Source organism: Dipodomys merriami, unplaced genomic scaffold (genome assembly GCF_024711535.1).
Source record: "Dipodomys merriami isolate MVZ:Mamm:240054 unplaced genomic scaffold, mDipMer1.0.p SCAF_28, whole genome shotgun sequence".
NCBI lineage: Eukaryota > Metazoa > Chordata > Mammalia > Rodentia > Heteromyidae > Dipodomys > Dipodomys merriami.
Genome location: NW_027204270.1, coordinates 14,265,454 through 14,286,956, shown reverse-complemented (window position 1 = coordinate 14,286,956; position 21,503 = coordinate 14,265,454). Strand labels below are relative to the sequence as shown.

Sequence of the window (21,503 nt, the reverse complement as noted above, 5' to 3'; positions counted from 1 at the left end):
TCAAGCGGTAAAATGCTAGACTTGAGCTAAAGAGCTGAGGGACAGCACCCAGGCCCAGAGTTCAGGCCCCACGACCAACAAAAGAAAACAAAAACAAAAAACCAAAAAAGGGCCAGGCACCAGTGGCTCACACCTATAATCTTAGTTACTCAGGAGGCTGAGATCTGAGGATCTTGGTTCAAAGCCAGCCCAGGCAGAAAAGTCCATGAGATCCTTATCTCCAATAAACCACTAGAAAACCGGAAGTGGCACTGTGGCTCAAGCAGTAGCACGCTTGGCTTGAGCTGAAGAGCGCAGGGACAGCACCCAAGCCCACAACCGACCTAAAAAACAAAAACAAAAATGGCAAGCAGAGCTGTGGCTCAAGTGTTACAGCACTAGCCTTAAACAAAAAAGCTCAGGGACAACACACAGGCTGAGTTCAAGGCCCTAAATTGGCGCATGCGCGCGTGCATGTACGCACGCACACACATACACACACAAGTGACAACCAAACCAGGCACTCATGGCTCATACCTGTAATACTAACTACTCAGGAGGTTGAGATCTGAGGATCATAGTTTAAAGCCAGGCTGGGCAAGAAAGTTCATGAGACTCTTATCTCTAATTAACCACTAAAATAAACAAATTTTAAAAAGCTAGAAATGGGAGCTGTGTTTCAGGAGGTAGAGCATCAACTTGGAGTGAAAAAAGTCAAGTGTGAACCTAAGGCCCTGAGTTCAAGCCTGATGGCCTGGGCTCCTCTTGGAGACCCTTCACCATCCATGCAGATGGCTCTCCTTTCACTTAAAATAAGCTTACAAAGAAAGAAAGAAAAGGAAGGAAGGAAGGAAGGAAGGAAAACCTCAGTACTGACACAAACCAACAAGCAAACAAAATATTGATGTTTTAGAGGGACCTAAGGCCAGCTGCTCTCCCCTTCTCCCATCCCTCTGGACAGAGAGCCTACCTGAGGACACTGCTGGCTCCGAGATCCCAGGGTTGGTACTGCTACTGGGCTGGGCACAGTCAGAGCTGGGGCTGAGGGTAGAGGTGGAGGGGAGAGGCTCCTTGGCAGGACTGTCAGGCTCCTGTACCTCCTCTGGGCACAGGTAGACTTCTATGGGCCCTTGGGTGCTCTTCAGATATATCTGCAGGCTCTCCTAGAGGTGGGTAGGGAAGAGAAGTCAGCTCAAAGCCCAGTGCTGGACCCACACGGCTACCCACCATCCACATGAGCAAGCTCAGTCCTGGAACTGGACACCTTCCTCAAGCGGGTGGGTCTCGGGGCCCAGCTCCAGGACTGAACTTGCTCATGTGGACAGTGGGTAGCCGCCAGGTGAGCAGGCTTCAGTGCCCAGCTGCCTAGTCCCCTTCTTTCAGGGAGACACGTTGATTATCTTCAGGAATCTCACTCCACATTCCTGGGTCATACATATACACGTGGTGCACACCTGTAATTGCAGCAGCTAGGAAAGTCTGTGATAAGACTGGATCAGGGAGGCGCATGCCCAGGTCAATCCAGACAACACTGGGCCCAGAACTCTGTCCAGACCAATAGGAAACAGAAGCTCTTTTCCCACTAAAGTAGTTGAGCTGGTATCACACAAGCCATTGCCCTAGAGGGAAGCTTGTGTGGGGACAGCCAGCACAGAAGCAGGGGAGGCCGAGCGCAAGAGAATGAAGACAGGCTGATGTAGCAACACAAAGACTGATGGCAGTGGCATGGGAGAAAAGGTAGGTATGGGCAATTGGGATCAAGGGATCAAAAGCTTCATAGAGAATGTTAAGAATTTGGGTCTTGCCAGACACTGGTGGCTCATTCCTATAATCCTAGCTCCTTAGGAGGCTGAGAATTCCAGTTCAAAGCCAGCCTAGACAGACATATCAGGCACTCTTATCTCCAATTAACTAGAAAAATGCTTGAAGCAGAAGGGGGTGGCTTAAGTAGTAAAGTGTCAGTCTTGAGCAGAAAAAGCTAAGCAAGAAAAGCAGGAAGGGCAGAGTTCAAGCCCTACTAATAGTACAAAATTTAAATTAAAATAAAAAAAAGAATGCTGGTCTTGTGTTCAACATGGTAGAACAAACTGTAATCCCAGTACTTGAGAATCAGAGGTAGGAAAACAGAGTTCAAGACTAGCCTAGGTTACATAGTAAGACCCTGTCTCAAAAACAAACACAGGCCAGGCATCAGTGACTCATGCCTGTAATCCTTGCTACTCAGAAGGCTGAGATCTGAGGATTGTGGTTCGAAGCCAGCCCAGGCAAGGAAGTCCATCAGACTCTGATCTCCAATTAACTACCAGAAAACCAGAAGTGGTGCTGTGGCTCAAAGTGGTAGAGTGCTTGCCTTGAGCAAAAGAGCTCAGGGACAGTGCCCAGACCCTGAGTTCAATCCCCATGAATGGTTAAAAAAATAATTAATTAATTAAAAATTAAGAACAATTTTTTTGAAGCTAGGAGAGCAAGGTCAGTGGCAAAGGATTTGTGAGCACACGCAAGTATGTGTACAGGAAGCTGCAGCTGGCTGCATAACAAACAGAACGTCTATGCAGGAAAAGATTTCCTTAGCCAGTACTCAGTTGCCACCTTTCTAGCTTCTGCCATTTGTGCCCCGGCTTAGAGACCACCAATCTCACCATGGGTCCCAGAACACACCAGGGGAGCTCAGAGTGGGCCGTGGTGAGGGATAAAGTCAGCAGAGCTCCCAGGACCTCCTCACCCTGGTCTCCATCAGATGCCTCCCCTCTCACCTCAGCCCTGTCGGGCACTTCCAGCCTGGTCTGTGGAGGGGCCTTGACAGCAATCACCGTCTGCTCCTTAAAGGTACCCACAGCACGAATGTCCTGGTAAGTCACATAGGCCAGTGTGCGGACTAGAAAGTTAAGAAAAGCATCTGCCTAGTCAAAATGCCAGTCTCCAGCCTGCCAGGCTAAGCCTCCACTGTCTCTCATAAGTTTCTGAAAAACTCCCTCATTCCTCATATATGGCTCAGAACCTGCTCTCTAAACACCACAAACTATCTTAGATTCCCTTAGAGAGCAAAGAGGAAGACAGAAGTATTGGCATATATCTATAATCCTGCACTGGGGAAGCAAAGGCAGCAGAACTGAATCCAAACAAGGACAGCCTGGGCTGCACAGCAAGACCCTATCCCACAACACAAAACCAAACCAAAAAGAAAGAGTAGGCTGCCAGGCACTGGTGGCTCAGCTCACACCTATAATCCTAGCTACTCAGGAGAGTAAAATCTGAGGATCGTGGTTCAAAGCCAACCTGGTCAGGATTGTCCATGAGATTCTTATCTCCAGTTAACACCAGAAAACTGGGAAGTGGCACTGTAGCTCAAAGTGGTAGAGCACTAGCCTTAAGCTGAAGAGCTCAGGGACAGCTCCCAGGCCCAGAGTTCAAGACCCACAATGGACAAAAAATAAAGTACTAGAATGGGCATGGTAGTACATGGGGAGAAAGAGAGAGAAGGCGAAAGAAATGTGCTGATTTTAATAATGAAAAAGTAGGCCAGGTGTCATTGCTCATACCTGTAATCTTAGCTACTTGGGAATCCTCTCTTTCAAGAGAGGATCAAAGTTTAAGGCCAGATCAGGTAAAAAGTTCCAGAGACTCTCCATCTCAACAAATAAACCATGTGTGTGGTACACACCTTTAACCTCAGCTACTTGGTAGGCATAGGAAGGAAGATTAAAGTCTGAGGCTGGCCTGGGCATCCTATCCAAAAAAATAACTTAAAAGTGAAAAGGTATGGCTCAAGTGGTAGAGAATTTTTCTAGCAAGAGTGAAGCCTTGAGTTCAAATCCCAGTCCTGTCCCTGCCTCTACCAAGAAAAGTAACTTTAATAGGCTTAAGAAGAAATGCCAGCCGGGCGCTGGTGGCTCACGCCTGTAATCCTAGCTACTCAGGAGGCTGAGATCTGAGGATCGCGGTTCAAAGCCAGCCCGGGCAGGAGTAGACCGTGAGACTCCTATCTCCAATAAACCACCAGAAAACTGGAAGTGGCGCTGTAGCTCAAGTGGTAGAGCGCTCGCCTTGAGCTGAAGAGCTGAGGAACAGTGCCCAGGCCCAGAGTTCAAGCCCCACGGCCGACAAAAAATAAAAAAAAATAAATAAAATAAATAAGAAGAAATGCCACCCAAGGAAGGAAGAGAGGGTACACCTAACCACTAAGGGCAGACTCAGGACAAACAAACATTCCAGGTCCTTGTATCCCCGCCCCTTTCTCCCCTCATTGAGGATATCTCTTGTTGGCATTATCCTCAGTCAGGTGCTTGAAGTTCAGAGAACAGCTCTGGATAAGCTGATCCAAGGCCTGCTCCGTGCTCATCAGCTCCTTCAGCTCCTGCCCCAGCTTCGCAGGCCTGGTGGGGTCTTCCAATATTCCCCTGCCTCTGGGAACAGAGCAGCCCTCAATGTCAGTGTCAGTCCATATGCAGGGAGCAACATCCCCTTTTCCCCCCTCTCCCACCGCAGCTGCTGGGCAGAGGGTCCTCAATGGACCAGGGGGAAACTCCAAAACAAGGCTTAATCAGGTGATCTACAAATCAAGGGTGGTGTCTTAGCTCCCACAGAGCTGCAGAGATTGGCCCCAGCCTCTTACATAAAGCAGGATAGCGGGCTTCCCTGCCTGAGTTTTCTTAGGGTCAAGGACTGTTTTTAAAGACTTTCCAGCAATGGAGAGAGCAATCTAGCTTACACCTACTCAGCTCCCAGGGAACTTTCCTAAGCCAAAAGAGACAATCTTTGCATCTGTGACACCATAGGAAGAATCCAGGGTCCTCTCAGGCCTTTACAACTCCATCTCCTCTCAACCCCTTCCCTTTACACTCATGACTCCAGCACATACACCTGCTCAGCCATCAACTCAAACTCAGTCTCCGCCCCAGCCTGTGGATGCTCTTGGTCCAATCCAGTGCCTGTGCTCATTGGCTGTTATTCTCAGCCTACCCCTAACATTCACACCCATTGGCTATTGGCTCTGGCTCCATCCTCAGCATGTGCACTCTCCCCAGAACTCACACCCACTGTATGTTGTTCTTGGCCTTCTTGCGGATAAGCTGGATGCCCTCCAGCACATTGGTGATGTCATAGATGCGCCGCTTCTGCACATCTAGCACCTCCGCAGCCCAGTTCAGGTCCAGGACCCCATCCTGTGACTCGCTCAGGAGGTAAATGAACTTCTTGGTGAGCAGTCCCAGTGAAGTATCATACCGAGTCTTCTCCCCAGGGGACTTGGGAGCTGAGGAAGAAAGAGAAACAATGACAACCAGGAGAGGGGTAGCCTTGGGACTCCACGAACCTGTGGACCCATTAAGTATCACCTTTTTGCACCCAGCACCTCCCACTTTCACCACCATCCTCCAGTCAGGAAACCTGATAACCTAAGGGTAAAGTGGTTGGGGTAAAGCCAGGTCCAGAAGAAAAGCCAAGAGCCCTAATTCCCTACAATCGATTTAAAATTCCGACCATCTGCCCTCGTCCCTGCCCTCCCCTTCCTTCTTAACCATTACCCTGGGCTATCAGTTATACCAGGAATCTAAAACTATCACAGGGTGAACCCAACAAGCCTGGATGTGGTCCCTGAGCCTCTGTGCTCAAGGCTAGCACTCAACCACTGGAGCCACTTCTGGTTTTTTTTGGAGTGGTTAATTGGAGATAAGTCTCATGGGGGCCAGGTGCCAGTGGCTCAGGCCTGTAATCCTAGCTACTCAGGAGACTGAGATCTGAGGATTATGGTTCAAAGCCAGCCTGGGCAGGAAAGTCCATGAGACTCATCTCCAATAAAGCACTAGAAAACTAGAAGTGGCACTGTTGCTGAAGTGGTAGAGTGCTCACCTTGAGCTGAAGAGCGCAGGGACAGCATCCAAGCCCAGAGTTCAGGCCCCAGAACCGACAAAAATAAAAAAAGCTGGGCATCGGTGGCTCACGCCTGTAATCCTAGCTACTCAGGAGGCTGAGATCTGAGGATCTCAGTTCAAAGCCAGCCTGGGCAGGAAAGTCCGTGAAACTCTCATCTCCAATAAACCACCAGAAAACTGGAAGTGGGGCTGTAGCTCAAGTGATAGAGCATTCGCCTTGAGCTGAAGAGCTGAGAGACAGTGCTCAGGCACAGAGTTCAAGCCCCACGACTGACCAAAAAAAAAAAAAAAGGCTCACAGGTACGTTCCTGCTGGGGCTGGCTTCAAACCACAATCCTCAGATCTCGGCCTCCTGAGTAGCTAGGATTTCAGACAAGAACACCAGCACTTGGCTGAGAATGTTTTTTGTGGATGTACACTTGCCTTTTCCTTTCCCTGTGGAGTCCAATAACTACACTGAGAGAAATCAGTCATATAACATCAAATGGGCAATTCAAGAAAAAGATTACTTTCTCAAGGTAACTGATGTCTCAACACCACATCTCTGCTGCAACAAGACCAAGGGGTCTTTTGCAACCAAGTGACTTGTAAGTCACATAGTGAGTTAGTGGCCCAACTAGTTCTGGAACTAAGACTCTTCAGGAAAAGGACATCAGAATCCTTTAACACATTACATCACAAGGGTTTGGCACACAGGCTTCTCTGCCAGGTTTGAGTTCATGAGACATTACTAATGGATCAGCACATTTACTGATCCTACCTAGCTTTAGAATCCTTCAATGCAGTGCTAGAGCAGCCTCTATCAATTGTTTTTTGGTTGGTCATGGGGCTTGAACTCTGGGCTTGGGTGCTGGCTTCGCAGGGCTGGCTTTGAACCATGATCCTCAGATCTCAGCCTCCTGAGTAGCTAGGATTACAGGCGTGAGCTACCGGCGCCCGGTTTCAATTGTAAAGGAAACTTAACCATTCCTGATCTAGCTTGTCATAAAGATGGGGTAAGGATTCACAGAAGAGGAGGGACAGTCAAGTCACATCAAAGTCCCACCTAGATCCCCAAATTCCTGACTGGTTTTCTTTGCTGGGTATCAGGAAAAACTAGTATTTCTCCCTATACTTGCTTAAACTTCGACTTTAGCCAGAATATACAGTGAAGTATTCATCCACAATTTTTTTTTGGGGTCCAGTCGTGGGGCTTGTACTCTGGGCCTGGGCGCTGTCCCTCAGCTCTTCAGCTCAAGGCTAGTGCTCTACCACTTGAGCCACAGCACCACTTCCGGCTTTTTTCTTTTTGCTTATGTGGTGCTGAGGAATCGAACCCAGGGCCTCATGCATGCAAGGCAAATGCTCTACCACTGAGCCACCTTCCCAGCCCCATAGTGAAGTATTCAAAGAAATCCTTTCAGGTTAGCTTTAGGAAGAGGCTCTAGATGAGCAGTCTCTGGAACCTAAACCCTCAGCGGGTAGTAAAGGCTGATTAAAGTAATGCAGATATCTCTTTGAATCATTCAGCTCTCTTTTCACATGGGAGTCACTCTGTTAAGCCCTACTCCTGAGTGCAATTCTCTTTTTAAAAAAGGTCACACTAAGCCCAGCTCCAGTGGCTCAAGCCTGTAATCCCAGCTACTCAGGAGGCTGAGATCTGAGGATCTCGGTTAAAAGCCAGCAGGGGCAGGAAAGACTGTGAGACTCCTATCTCCAATAAACCACTAGAACAGGAAGTGGCGCGGTAGCTCAAGTGGTAGAGCACTCGCCTTGAGTTGAAGAGCTGAGGGACAGCGCCCAGGTCCAGCATTCAAGCCCCATAACCGACAAAAAAAAAAAAAATCCTAGTTACTGAGATCTGAGGATCATGGTTCATGAGACTCTTCAATAAACTACTCCAAAAAAGCCAGAAGGGACACTGTCTCAAGTGGTAGAGCACTAGCCTTAAGCGCAGAGAGGCTCAGGGACAGAGCCCCAAGTTCAAGCCCCAGGACTGCAAAAAAAAAAAAAAAAAAGAAAGAAAAAGGAAAACATTCTATTAACTGGACACTGGTAGCTCACACCTGTAATCTTAGCTACTCAGGAGACTAAGATGTGAGGCTCACAGTTCAAAGCCAGTCCAGACAACAGTCCATGAGACTCTTAGCTACAATTAACCATCAAAAAGCCAGAAGGGGAGCTATGGCTCAAGAGGTAGAGTGCTAAACTTGAGCAAAAAAGCTCAGGGCCAGTGCCCACCCTGAACTCAGAACAAGTGCCAAAAAAAATCCAGAAGGCTCAAGTGGTAGAGCACCAGTCTTGAGCAAAAAAGCCAAAGGAGAGTGCAAGGCCGTGAGTTCAAGCCCCAATACAGGCATAAAAATCAATTAAAATAAAATAGGGAGTTCTCATATAAACACTGGTCATCATCATGTTTAGCTCCTGAGTAAAGTAGTATAAAAGTAGCAGTATCATTACCTAGGCTTTTGCCCTGACTCCACTACTAGCTGTATAGCCCTAGATAAAACAGGCTCTGAGCCTCAAGTTTTCTGCCAATAAAAGGGACATGACCAATCTACAGGGATTAAGGCAGGAATACACAGGAAACCTTGACAAACCAGAAACTATGATACTTTAAGCCTGCCTGACTCATAGGTATATCATACTGGCCAAATGTGGTCACAAATAATTTTTTTTTTTTGTTGGTCGTGGGGCCTGAACACTGTGCCTGGGCACTGTCCCCTCAGCTCTGCAGCTCAAGGCTAGCACTGTACCACTTAAACTACAGCACCACTTCCGGCTTTTTCTGCTTATGTGGTGCTGAGGAATAGAACCTAAGTCCTCATGCATGCAAGGCAAGCACTCTACCACTGAGCAATCTTCTCGGCCCAATAAAAATAATTTTTTTTTATGCCAGTATTGTGGATTGAACTCAGGACCTGGTCGCTATCCTTTAGCATTTTCACTGAAGGCTGGTGTTCTACCACTTGAGCCACAGCTCTACTTCAAGCTTTTTTTTTGTCGGTCCAGGGGCTTGAACTCAGGGCCTGTGTCCTGTTCCTCAGCTTTTCAGCTTAAGGTGAGTGCTCTACCACTTGAGCCACAAGCGCCACTTCTGGTTTTCTAGTGGTTAATTGGAGATAAGAGTCTCATGGACTTTTCTGCCCTGGCTGGCTTTGAACTGTGATCTTCAGATCTCAGCTTCCTCAGTAGCTAGGATTACAGGCGTGAGTCACCGGCGCCCAGCTTACTTCCAGCTTTTTAATTGAGGATAAAGAGTCTTCTGAAGTTTCCTACCCTGACTGGCTTTGAACTGTGACCCTCAGATCTCAGGATTCCAGAGTAGCTAAGATTAGAGGCATGAGACATGGGCATCCAACTTACAATAATTTTTAAAATGTAATTTTATGATTATTACTAAGGTGTTGTACAGAGGGATTGTCATTTCACAATTCAAGTAATGCATCCATTTCTCTTTGGGACCATATCACTCTTTCCTTTGCTTTCCTCCAGTTTGCCCCTCCCCTCCCTGCCTGCAAGTTGCATACCTCATTTTCCACATAGGGTATATGGAATACCCACAATAGCATTCGTTCACCCTTCTTCCCTGCCTTTCTGTGCCCTGCTCCTTAGAAGCAGGGGGAAAAAAAAGATAAAGAAACACACACATGGGGCTGGAAAGGGGGCTCAGTGGTAGAGTGCTTGCCTTGCATGCATGAGGCCATGGGTTTGATTCCTCAGCACCATATAAGCAGAAAAAGCCGAAGTGGTGCCGTGGCTCAAGTGGTAGAACACTACCCTTGAGCTGAAAAGCAGAGGGACAGTGCCCAGGCCCAGAATTCAGGCCCCACACCGACAAACACACACACACACACCACCACACCACCACCACCACCACCACCACCACCACCAACAACAACAACAACAACACAAAAGAATTTATTTTTAAGAAATCAAAAGCTGGAGGAGCTGGGAGGTGGCTCAGTGGTAGAGTGCTTGCCTTGCATGCATGAGGCCCTGGGTTCGATTCCTCACACCACATAAGCAGAAAAAGCAGGAAGTGGCGCTGTGGCTCAAGTGGTAGAGCGCTAGACTTGAGCTGAAGAGTTGAGGGACAGCGCCCTGCCCCAGAGTTCAAGCCCCATAACTGCTAAAAATAAATAAAGCTGTAGCTGAGTACCAGTGGCTCATTGCCTGTAATCCTAAATACTCAGGAGGCTGAGATCTAAGGATGGCAGTTTAAAGCCAGTCTGGGCAGGAAAGTCCTTAAGACTCCTATCTCCAACTAACTACCAGAAAACCAAAAATGGTGCTGTGGCTCAAGTGGTAGAATGCTAGCTGAGGGAAAGCACCCAGTTGGTAGCTCACGCTGTGGCTCCAATATTAGAGTACAAAATGTCCCTTGAACAAAATAAAGCTCAAAACAGTGTCTAGGCCCTGAGTTCAAGCCCCACTACTCAAAAACCAGGCACTGATGGGCGCAGGTAGCTCATGCCCATAATCCTAGCTACGTGAGAGATCTGAAGATCTCGGTTCAAAGCCAGCCTAGGCAGGAAAGTTCATGAGATTCTGATCACCAATTAATCACAGAAAAAGCCGGAAATGGCTCTGTGGCTCAAATGGTAGAGTTCTAGCTAGCCTTGAGCAAAAGGAGCTAAGTGACAGTGCCAAGGCCCAGAGTTCAAGCCCCAGATTGGGAAAAAAATTAAAATTAAAAAAATAAATTATAAGCCAGGAGCCAGTGGCTCACGCCTGTAATCCTAGCTACTAAGGAGGCTGAGATCTGAGGATCACAGTTCAAAACCAGCCCCGGCAGGAAGGTCTGTGAGACTCTTATCTCCAGTAAACCACCAGAAGACTAGAAATGACACTGTGGCTCAAGCAGTAGAGCGCTCACCTTGAGCTGAAGAGCTGAGGGATAGTGCCCAGGCCCAGAGTTCAAGCCCCACAATCAACAACAACAACAAAAAGCATTTGTAGTTTGCTGAATGTTTGATTCCCTGCCCTTAATTTTGTGAAACTCCGCCTCCCCCAAAAGTAAATGCTCAAGCAGCACAGGTGGCAAGGGGTGGGGTGGGAGGGTGAATATGCATAATTGAAATGATAAAGTGAAAATTTAGTATTTGTTGAAAGGCAGCAGAAGTTGGATAGTGATGCAGAAAGATGGATCTGCATTCTCAGTACACTTAGCGTTACACATCCCAAGCCTGCGCAGTTTTTCCTTGGACCCATGTCCCTGAGGATACCAAGGACCTACACAGTACAAGTATCAGTCGTGGTGACTTGGGCTGGGCTGCTGCCCACAGCCTCTGCCTCTGCCCACCCCACCCCAGATGTCCCGTGGCAAGCTCTTACTTTTGGGACTGGGCAGGCCATCCACTGGGATGCACTTCCCCAGGGGAGTCCGGAATTCAGTGACTGCAGGCCTCTCGATGCCCTCCAGGTCCAGCTTCCTTTTGGCCTTGGGGAAAGGAGGGAGGAGAGGCAGAGTCTTTATCAGTCCTTCATTAGCCTTTTCCTGGCCTGAAGCAAAGGCACAGAGGGTCACCTGCAGTCACCTCCAGTGCCTGTTTGTCACCAGTGCAGGTGAAACAGGACAGCATTTGGTAAGGAAATATCAGTGACCAGAGGCTGGGGAGTAGGAAGTAAAAGTCCCATCGCTGAGGCCCAAGCCAAGAAGCCCGATAAATACAGATGGCCACTGAGGGTTCTTCAAGCACTGCACAGCCACAGAACACAGGGGGGGATGGGTGTGGCCTAAAGCACCTCTGGCTGGGGATTGGCCCCTCCCTAGGAGCAGCTGGCACAGCCATCACAGTCCCACAGCTGGTTCACATCAGGGTGGGGCCCAGCATCCGCCCAGGCCCACAGAACTTCCTGGCTTGGTGCCACACCCCAGGGAGGTACCCACAGAGAAGCACAAACATCCCCACCCCAAGGTATGAGCTTCAGCCAGGGCCTCCTTTCTTGCCTGCTGAGGGGCAGACAATGAGTTCTTCCTTCCTCAATGTCTTCACTACAAGCAGCTGAGGCCTAGTTGCCCCTCCCCATTCCCGCCAAGCTTGGGAAACACCTGCTGGAGAAATCAAACCGCAGACCCATCTGTTCCTCTCCACCCAGTCACCACCACCAAGTAGTGCCCCCCTCCCTCCCCAAGCAGCCAGAGTTGCCCTTCCTATAGAGAAAAGGCCTCTTTTAGGGCTGGGGAGGGCAGAACTGGGGCACTGGGCACAAGGCTGTTGAATTCTCCAGCACCTTTGAGAGCTCACCGTGTGACCTGGAGACAAGCTCCATAGCAAGGAGTCTCAGTTTTCTGCTCTGTAAAGTGGGCCAGAAAACCCTGACATCCAGGGCTATGGTGAGGACTCAAAAGTAAGTTCTGGAAAGTTCTTCAGCCTATGGCTCAGTATACAGTAGGGACTCAGGAAATGCACAGTCCCTTCCCTGAATCTGATCTCAACATCTTCCTGAACACACCCCCTGGGGGCCAATGAGCCCATTTCCTTCCTCCTCTGCCCCCAGTACCCCACACACCACCACCACTGCCCTGAGTGAAAAGCCGATTTTAACACTTGGTGGTGAGGTCATGCTCCACAGGGCTGAGACTTAACTGCTGCTGAGCACAGCTGGGCTGACAGATGGAGGAGGCTGACAGCCCTTATAGGTGTCAGACCCCTCCCCCACTCCTTCCTCCTCCAGGAAGTCCTCCTGGACTCAGTTGAGGACCTTTGCTTCTAGGGTAGTGTTCCTCTTCTCTGTCCCTAAAACTTCCCAGTTTATTCTTCTTGAAGTCTCTACTTAATATTCCTTATCTACCTCTCCCAAAGTGAAATCCTAGATTCCAAGGGTCTGACCCCACCCTGTCAGAAAGCCTCCGTGTGCTCTGGGCCCATTCTCTCACCAGTCCTCTCCAGAAGCACCAAGGCCTGTCAGTCATGGCCATGGCTGTCCACCCCAGGATTCTTCCCTTCCCACATTTCCCAGTTAGGCTGAGGTCCACTTCCCCCTGCCCCCAACTCACTATCCTTGAGAGGCAAGTAGGAGAAAAGGACCTTGACCAGAAACCCATGTGGGGCCTATCACACATTCCTACTTCCTGCAACGTCAAGAAGAGCAATCTCTCTTGGCAGCCAAGAGGACTCACCCACGATGGTTTGCATCCAAGGTCACACATACAAAGGGAGAGAGCCAGCGTCTAAACCCTGGTCTGAACTCCAAAGCTCCATCCCACATAATCCCCCAGAATTTGCTAGAATGTGGGTCAAGGCCTGGCTATGCCGTACATACCCTCATCACTTCACACGCTCTCTTCTTCTCCCTCCCCCTATCTTGTACTACCAGGGTCCCCAAACAGAAAGTGTCACCCACCAAGGTGACACCTTCCTAGGCTCTGCCCAGAAAAGTCAACATGTAACTTGGCTGAGCCTGCAAAATAGAGGTGACAAAGGACAAGCCCCAGGAGAGGCTGTGCCCAGGCCTTGGAGTCAGACCAGCCTGGTTCAAAGCTAGGCTTCCTTCTCCTTTCCAGTACCCCCTCCAGGGTACTGGGGCTTGAACTCAGGGCCTGGGCACTGTCCCTTAGCTTTTTCATCAATGCTGGCATTCTAGCACTTGCAGATCTTTGCTGGTTAGAGATAAAAGTGTAATGGACTTTCCTATCCAGGCTGGCTTTGAACCAGGATCCTCAGATCTCAGCCTCTTGAGTTGCCAGGATTATAGATGTGAGCCACCAGTGTCCAGCAGTCTCCCCCTTCTTAGCTGGATGATCTGGACATTCAGATCATCATGAGCACCTGTAGAGTTGGGCTGATGATCAGTTCCTTCTCTGTTTAGGGCTCTGCCCTGGCCAGTGCTGGGACAGAGGATGTCAACAAGGACAGAGTTCAAAGGTGAACTGAAAACCAACAGCAAGAGTGAGAAAAACCAAGATCTACTACTAAGCCCAGAGGCCTGCGTGGCTCTAACCTGAGTCCTCCTAGGAAGCCCCTTTCACCTGGCTAGGACTGAAGTCCTTTACCCTTGGGAGAAGTGTACTCTCCTTTCCTAGGCACCATCCCCTTATGGGCACAAGTTGAAGAAACTAGCCAGAGAAGGGGAAGTGGCTTGGCCTAAGGTCATTCAAAGAATGCAGCCAGGTCTCTGCAGGGCCTTAGGTCCAACAACAGTAGGGTGAAGCACGTGTTAAGGCGCCTCCCGGGGCCCTCAGCTTACAGCTGAACATTGTAGCAGCTGCATAGTCCCAGCCTCCAGCCCTCTCCAAGGTCCTTCCAAGCCTGCATTTCCTCTCTAACCTGCCTGACAGAGTTGCAAAAAAACACTTATTTATTTTCAGCCGGAATACACCTATACCTGTAGTCCCAGGCACTCATGAGGCTAAAAAGGTGAATCACTTGAGCTCAGGAGTTTAAGGCCAGCCTAGACAACATAGCCAGACTTAGGAGGGTGAGATCTGAGGATGACTGTTCAAAACCAATCTAAGCAGAAAAGTCCAGGAGACTTTTTTTTTTTGGTCAGTCATGGAGCTTGAACTTGGGGCCTGGGCGCTGTCCCTGAACTTTTTCACTCAAGACTAGTGCTCTACCACTTTGAGACACAGTGCCACTTCCAGTTTTCTGGAGATAGCAGTGTTACAGACTTTCCTGCCCTGACTGGCTTCAAACTATCCTTAGATCTCAGCTTCCTGAGTAGCTAGGATTACAGGCATAAACTAGCCCCCGAGACTCTTGACTCTTATCTCCAATTTAACCAGCAAAACCCTGAAAGTGGCTCAAGTGCTAAAGTACTAGCCTTAAGGGAAAAAAGCCAAGAAAAAGTACAAGGCTGAGTTCAAGCCCCAGTAATGATGTGCGTGTGCATGGGCACGTGCACACATGTGCACGCATGCACATGCACACGTGCGCGTGCGTGTGCGCGCGCGCGCGCGCATACACACACACACACACACACACCATTGTCCCCACTGTCCTGCAGGACTACATGCCTGGACAGAGGAAGGACTCCCCAGAGGAGTCAGTCCCTGAGGGAGGCAGCAAGAACACTGGATAGACAAGGAGGGGGCCTAGTTCTCTACTGAGTTGCCTTCCCTTTAAAGGACAGCACCCTGGGCTGGGAAGGTGGCTCAGTGGTAGAGCACTTGCCTTGTATGTATGAGGCCCTGGGTTCGATTCCCCAGCACCACATAAGCAAAAATAAAATAAAAAATAAAAAAAAAAAAATAAAGGACAGCACCCCACTAAATCCTGCTCACCCGGCACTTTGCAGCCTGACCACACCCAGGGTTGGGTCTGGAGCTGCTCCAGGTCACACCCTGGTAAATTGAGTAAGCAGGGGCAGCCCTGCCCAAGAGGCTGAGCCTCAGCAGCTGAGCACCAGCAGGAGGTAGGGAGGTTCTAGACCTGGCAGGCCTTTAAGGGGTCTAGTCCAGGAGACTCTTCCACTTCTTGGCTGTGTATTGAGCAAATGACTTCACTTGTCTTCTCAAGCTTGATGAAGTTTCTTTACTTCATCTGTCAGGTGCCTCATACCAGGCTTCTTGACCCAAAATAACAAGTGTGGAGGGTGCCAGGCAGCACTTGGCATAGGAGAGGCACTTGATAAAGGACAGCCATTCTTGCTAAGATCACTGGGCGCCCCCTCCCTTCCCCAGAAACAGAGTATAGACAGATGCACTCAGCTTCCTCTGGGAGGGTTCAAAACACTTCAAAGCCACAGCTGTTACTGAAACTTTGAGGCTGGAAAGCAGCTGGCCAGAGGAGAGCTAAGCACTGCACCCAGCCCTTTCCTGAGGGAGGGCTCCTACCTCCTGGGTTGGGCAGTACTGGGAATGGTCAAGGCTGAAGAGAGCTGTCTTGTAGATCTGGTCACTATCCCCCATCTCCCTGAATGACCTTGGATAGGTCACATCCTCAATCTCACTGTTTCCCCCTGTAACATGGAACTACCAATTACATCCCCTTCACAGGCTACAAAAGGTTCAGGCTATAAAATACTGAACATGCTGGCTGCCAGGGGCTCATGCCTGTAGTCCTAGCTATTCAGGAAGCTGAGATCTGAGAACTGAGGTTCAAAGCCAGCCCAGGCAGGAAAGTCCCTGAGTCAATAAACCACCAATAAAAGACAGAAGTGAAGCTGTGGCTCAAGTGGCAAATTGCTAACCTTGAGCAAAAGAGCTCAGAGGCAGCATCCAGACCCTGAGTTCATGCTCCAGTACCGGCACATACATACAAAATAGTTATAAAAATAAAATACTGAACACAAGATGAAAGCTGAGCAGAGCACCAGTGCCTCACACTTGTAATCCTAGCTACTCAAGAGGCTGAGATATGAGGATTGCAGTTCAAAGCCAGTCCGGGCAGCGAAGTCCCCACAAGACTCTTATTTCCAATTAACTACTCAAAAACCAGTAGTGGTGCTGTGGCTCAAAGTGGTAGAGTGCTCACCTTGAACAAAAGAGCTCACAAATAGTACCCAGGCCCTGAGTACAAGCCCCACAACCTACCAAAAGAGAGAGAGAGAGAGAGAGAGAGAGAGAGAGAGATGAAAGCGGGCCTCAGCCATTTGAACTATAAAATGGGCACAGTAATCACTTGCTTCCTGCCCTTCCAGTTGGAAAATGTATAGAAAAGGCACCAGTGGCCCACACTTACAATCCTAGCTATTCAAAGGGCTGAAATCTGAGGATCACAGTTTGAAGACAGTCCTGGCAGGAAAGTCTGGGAGATTATTATCTATAATTAACCACCAAGGGCTGGGAAGGTAGCTCAGTGGTAGAGCGCTTGCCTTGCATGCATGAGGCCCTGGGTTTGATTCCTCAGCACCACATAAGCAGAAGAAAAAAAAAGCCAGAAGTGGCGCTAATGCTCAAGTGGTAGAGTGCCATCCTTGAGCTGAAGAGCTGAAAGACAGCGCCCAGGCCCAGAGTTCAGGCCCACGACTGGACCCCTCCCCCCCAAAAAAAATTAACCACCAAACAGCTGGAAGTAGCGCTGTGGCTCAAGTGATAGACCATAAGCTTTGAGCAGAAAAAGCTAAGGGCCATCATCTAGGCCCTGAGTTCAAGCCCTAGTATCAGCACAAAAAAGGAGGGAGGGAGCTCCAGAGGGTAAAACAAAGACTGATGCCAATGGCAGGAACTGGGGCTGTCCCTGCAGCAAGATGGCTAGGATTGGTGCCTGCTGACTGAGCAGATGCCTCTAGGACTGGGGGAGAGGGGGAGGATAGATAACCCTTCATCCAAACTTACACATCACCCCCACAACTAAGCATACTTACAACATCCCCATCTCCCCTCCCTGGGGCCTCCTTCCAAAACCTACCACCTGGAGTTGGGAATAAACAGATGAGTTAGCCCAAACACAGCTATCATAGGCAGGCATACATTTTCAAGAAAGGGAAACTGAGGTCCAGATGTGTCCAAACACACAAGGTGCATTTGGGCAGTTTACAACAGAAAACCAAGCTCCCCAACATCTACCTCAAGTCCCCCAGGGCTTTTCCCACTCCACTCCCAACCTGAGGTAGTTTCTATTCACATGGGCCACCATACTCTGGCCCTCCCTGACTACAGGCCTGGGGCTGGAGTGAACAGCTTACAGGAATAGAAACCCCAAGAGAACAGCCTGCATTTGAGTCTGCTACAGGTCATGTGGAGGAAAGACCGGGTTTGGCAGAGGACTTGGGGCAGACACCTGGGAAGGAGTGGCTATATGGCCAATCTGGAGTCGGTCTAGGCCAGATTGGACTCAAGGGAAACCCAGGACCTATTCCTGGTCTTCAAGTCCCCAAAATATCCCCAGGCTAAGTCTTGTGCCAGGCCCATAGCAGGTGCTGGTTTCCTGCCCAAACAATGAAACAAGAATGAATGGTGGCAGTGTTGAACTCTGAGGGACAATGGGGTCAGGCCTCGGGACTCCCCGTCCAGTGCTCATTCTACTCCACTACCGCGAGTGATTTCATTGCACTCTAAGTTTTAAAATAAATAGTTCTTCTACTCAGATATTCTGGGCAGTGAATTGTTCTGGAAACTGAAGGCTCATCCTCCTCAGCAAAATTCAACCTGCTACCCTGGGCCTCGGGGTGCCCTTCCTGCCCGCCTCTCCCTCCCTCCCACACACACTCAGACCCGTGCGGGGACCAAGCAAAACACAAAGCGGCAGGGGGTCCCAGCATTACCGGCAGCCGGCCAGCAGACACGCAGCGCACCACTTGGCCCTCGGGTCGGTGGGGGGTGGCGTCGAGACAGCTGCTGGGGGCCACGACAAGAGGCGCCGTCTGCGGGTACAGCGAGGCGTAGTAGGTGGTGGCGGCCGGGCAGAGCTGGGGGCTGCTGAGGCCGGGCGACCACAGCTCCGGGGGGCTCAAGGCGGTCATCCCCTCGGGGAGCTGCAAGGCGGCGGGAGCCAGAGGTCGGGGTCCGCGCAGCATGCTGACCGCGGCGCCCCCCACCCGGCCGGGCCTGGCGCCCCCCGCGGGCACCCGTGGGCTCCGGAGCCTGCTGCGGCTCACACGGCCCGCGGCATGGCGCGGAGGCCGGGGGTGGGGTGTGCGGGGGAAGCCGCCAATGGACACCCGCGGGGCTCGGCCCGACCCTCCCCTCCTGGCCCGAAGCCGAGCGCCGCGGCGCTGAGCGATCGCCCGGCGCCGCCGGCACTGCCGCGGGCTGTGCCGCCCCGGGGGCCCGGGCGCCGGGGGTCGCGGGGACCCCCTGCGTAGGGAGGGGTCCCGGGAGCGTGCGCGGGGACGCGGCGCGCTGGGGCAGGGGAGGGGGTCCCAACCGCCCTGACTGGCTCTCGGCTCGCTCTCTCCGGCCTCGGAGCCTCTCCCCGCCTCCCTCTCTCTCGGGCTCTCTCGGGCTCTCTCAGTCTCTCAGTCTCTCAGTCTCAGTCTCTCTCTCTCTTTTTTTTTTTTTTTTTTTTTAGCGCCAAACTGCGTGCCGCGAAATTCGGATCTCCCGCGGAAAATGCCGCGCTTTGATTGGCTGACGTAACACGTAAGGCTCCGCCCCCGCCCCCGGAAAAGAGTCCTCTCCAGAACTGCACTTGCTACCCCGGCGCCTCCGCTTAAAGGGGCCGTAACACCTGCTGTCCCTACCGACCGTCCCCAGACGGATTGCAGCCCAAGAAATGACACCGAGGGGGGTTCTGGGACACAGTGCTGAGACGCTTAGAGCTGCGTACAGCACGCTGAGAAATGAGCCGGAGTTCCAGGGAGATGGGGGACGGTGGGCGGGGGGCGAGGGGCGAGGGGGGGGGTGGAACCAATCTTTTGTGGGGAGCAGTTTAGATCCTTCAGTGTATTTCCCAGGCCACAGACTTAGCTGGATTATATGTACATTTATATCTCTCCTCCCCCCACCCATTAGATGAAAGCCAGGAACCTGTCCCTTTGTTTAGCATAACTCAGAGTAGGAAAAACATTTATTGGGTTCCTACAGCGTGCCAAGTACCAGGGCAGATTATGGCCTGTGTTGTTTTGTTTAATTCACTCTAACGACCATGAAAGGTGGGAAGATGATCCCGTGGTAAAGTTGGAGCCTCAGAGGCAGAATAACTTGCCCAAGGTCAAAGAGAGATTTGCTGATTTGAAAACTGGCAATCAAATCTAGCACAGTCCAGCTTTGGAGCCCCTGTTCCTTTCAGAAAAATGTTCTTCAGGTCTCTCCTGAGCCTTTGGCAGGCCCAGCAGGTGTCAGGGTCCACAATGCTGAGTTTCTGCCAGTCCCAAAGCTCAGTTAAATCTGTAAACATCTCCAGGTTTCTCTGAGACAATCCTTTGAACACTAGAGCCTCCCTCCCTGATTCAAAAGCCTTCCCTGCAGTGAGTCCACTTGCATTCCTGGTCTGTCCAGTTCAGACATGCTCAGAGAGGTGACCTTTGGTTGTGAGTAGCAGAACTACCAGCAGTGGCTGGTCTCTGTCAATTCCTACTAGTGCCCTGTGATTTTTTTTTTCCTGTACTACTGCAAGTCTGAGGGCTGACATTCAAAGCCCTAAAGTTGGTCCTAAATTTGAGGCTCATCAGATCACTGAGGATGAGCTCACCAGCATTCCTGGACTCAAACCCAGACCCTGCCCCTTTACTAGCTGTGTGAGCCCAGGCAAGTTGGTTTTTTGTTTGTTTTTTAATTCTCTGAGCCTTGGTTTTCTCATCCCTAATAACACGTATCTCTTGAGGTGGTAGGGAAATCTCAAAGATAATGAGCATAAAGCTTTCTGCCCAAAACCTGGTTCATCAGGAGCCTCCAGAATTGGCAGCTGTTGCTACAAGTCCAACCTTATCTCCAGGACACAGACCCCTTTTCTCCAAGTCTGCATATCTCACTGGTCCTTTGAGATCTGGCTTAAACTCACCTCCTCCTAGAAGCCTTCTTTGCCTGCCTGCCTGCCTGCTTCTCCTCTCTTGGTCAGAGTGCCTCTTGCCTTCTTTGAAGTAGCTCCTTCCAAGGTCCAAGATCTCTCTGCCCCTCAGCATTTGGGATCTGGTTAGGCATAATCAATAAAAAATATCAAAGACTAGCAGAAGTTAATGAGATCTGAAATCAGGAAGTCAGGCAGGCTCAGAAAGTCTTAGTTAAATTTCTAAACTTAACGATTTAGTTTTGGTCAGTTGTGGGACTTGAACTTTGGGCCTGGTCACTGTCCTTGAGATCTTCAGCTCAAAGCAAGCTCTCTACCACTTTGAGCCACAGCGCCACTTCCGGTTTTCTGGTGGTTAATTGGAGATAAGAGTCTCATGGATTTTCTTGCCTGGGCTGGCTTTGAACCTCAATCCTCAGATCTCAGCCTACTGAGTAGCTAGGATTACAAGTGTGAGCCACCAATGCCCTTCTTCTTTTGCTAGTACCAGGACTTGAACTCAGAGCCTTGTGCTCTTTCCATAGCTGGCACTTTACCACTGGACCTATGCCTCCTGTCTGACTTTTTGCTGATTAGTTGGAGATGGAGTCTCATGGACTTTTTTTTTTTTTAACTCTGGGCCAGGGCGCTGTCCCTCAGCTCTTCAGCTCAAGGCTAGCGCTCTACCACTTGAGCCACAGCACCACTTCTGGTTTTCTGGTGGTTAATTGGAGATGTCTCACAGACTCTACTGCCTGGGTTGACTTTAAACTGCAATCCTCAGATTTCAGCCTCCTAAGTAGTTAGGATGACAGAAATGAGCCCCTGCCTGGCACCTGGTTTGTCCATTTTTCTTTTCTCTGTGATCCTTAGATCTGCTTCCTGGCTTTGTACACCTTCCTTAAGTTCACTTTCTCCAGATGTCCATTACAGATAGAGCTATCTCTCAGCCTATTTCTCGGGACTTAGGAGACATTATTACCATGGCAACAATGATGATATTTGCTAGTCTTTGTTGAGAATCTATGGAGTGCCAGACTGTGAACATCTCCTCTGACCCCCACAACACACTGTCATTATCCCCATTTTACAGATGAGGGAATCTGGAAGGAATTGTGGCAGAGCAGGTTTGGAGAAGAAGCAGGGCCCCAGGGCCAGGGAGGGAAATGGGGGTGGCAGGGTGGGGCTGGGAGGAAAGAAGGGAGCCAGTGGAAGGGGGCTGAGAGCCAGCTCTCTGTGGTTCAGTTTCGGGCAGCTGGGGCTGACTTTGGAGTTTCACTGCCTGGGAACCTATGAATTCCTATAAGAGGTGTGGGCCCAAATCTGAAGCCTGTCTCCCTGGGCCTGGTTCCTTACCCCA

At 50.3% G+C, this 21,503-nt stretch overlaps 1 protein-coding gene across 1 annotated transcript in view; it reads right to left on the bottom strand.

Moving 5' to 3' along the window:
- The window catches only part of E2f2 (E2F transcription factor 2), a 28,878-nt gene extending 10,192 nt beyond the window's left edge, over window positions 1–18,686 (bottom strand). Inside the window, exons 1-6 of the mRNA XM_070037654.1 lie at window positions 17,982–18,686; window positions 11,166–11,271; window positions 5,011–5,230; window positions 4,233–4,382; window positions 2,733–2,847; window positions 950–1,142 (exon numbers count right to left, since the gene is read on the bottom strand). Coding sequence (XP_069893755.1) covers window positions 950–1,142; window positions 2,733–2,847; window positions 4,233–4,382; window positions 5,011–5,230; window positions 11,166–11,271; window positions 17,982–18,233 — 1,036 coding nt within the window. The 5' untranslated portion in view covers window positions 18,234–18,686. The remainder of the gene's footprint in view (window positions 1–949; window positions 1,143–2,732; window positions 2,848–4,232; window positions 4,383–5,010; window positions 5,231–11,165; window positions 11,272–17,981) is intronic.
- Between the last annotated feature and the right edge of the window lie 2,817 nt (window positions 18,687–21,503).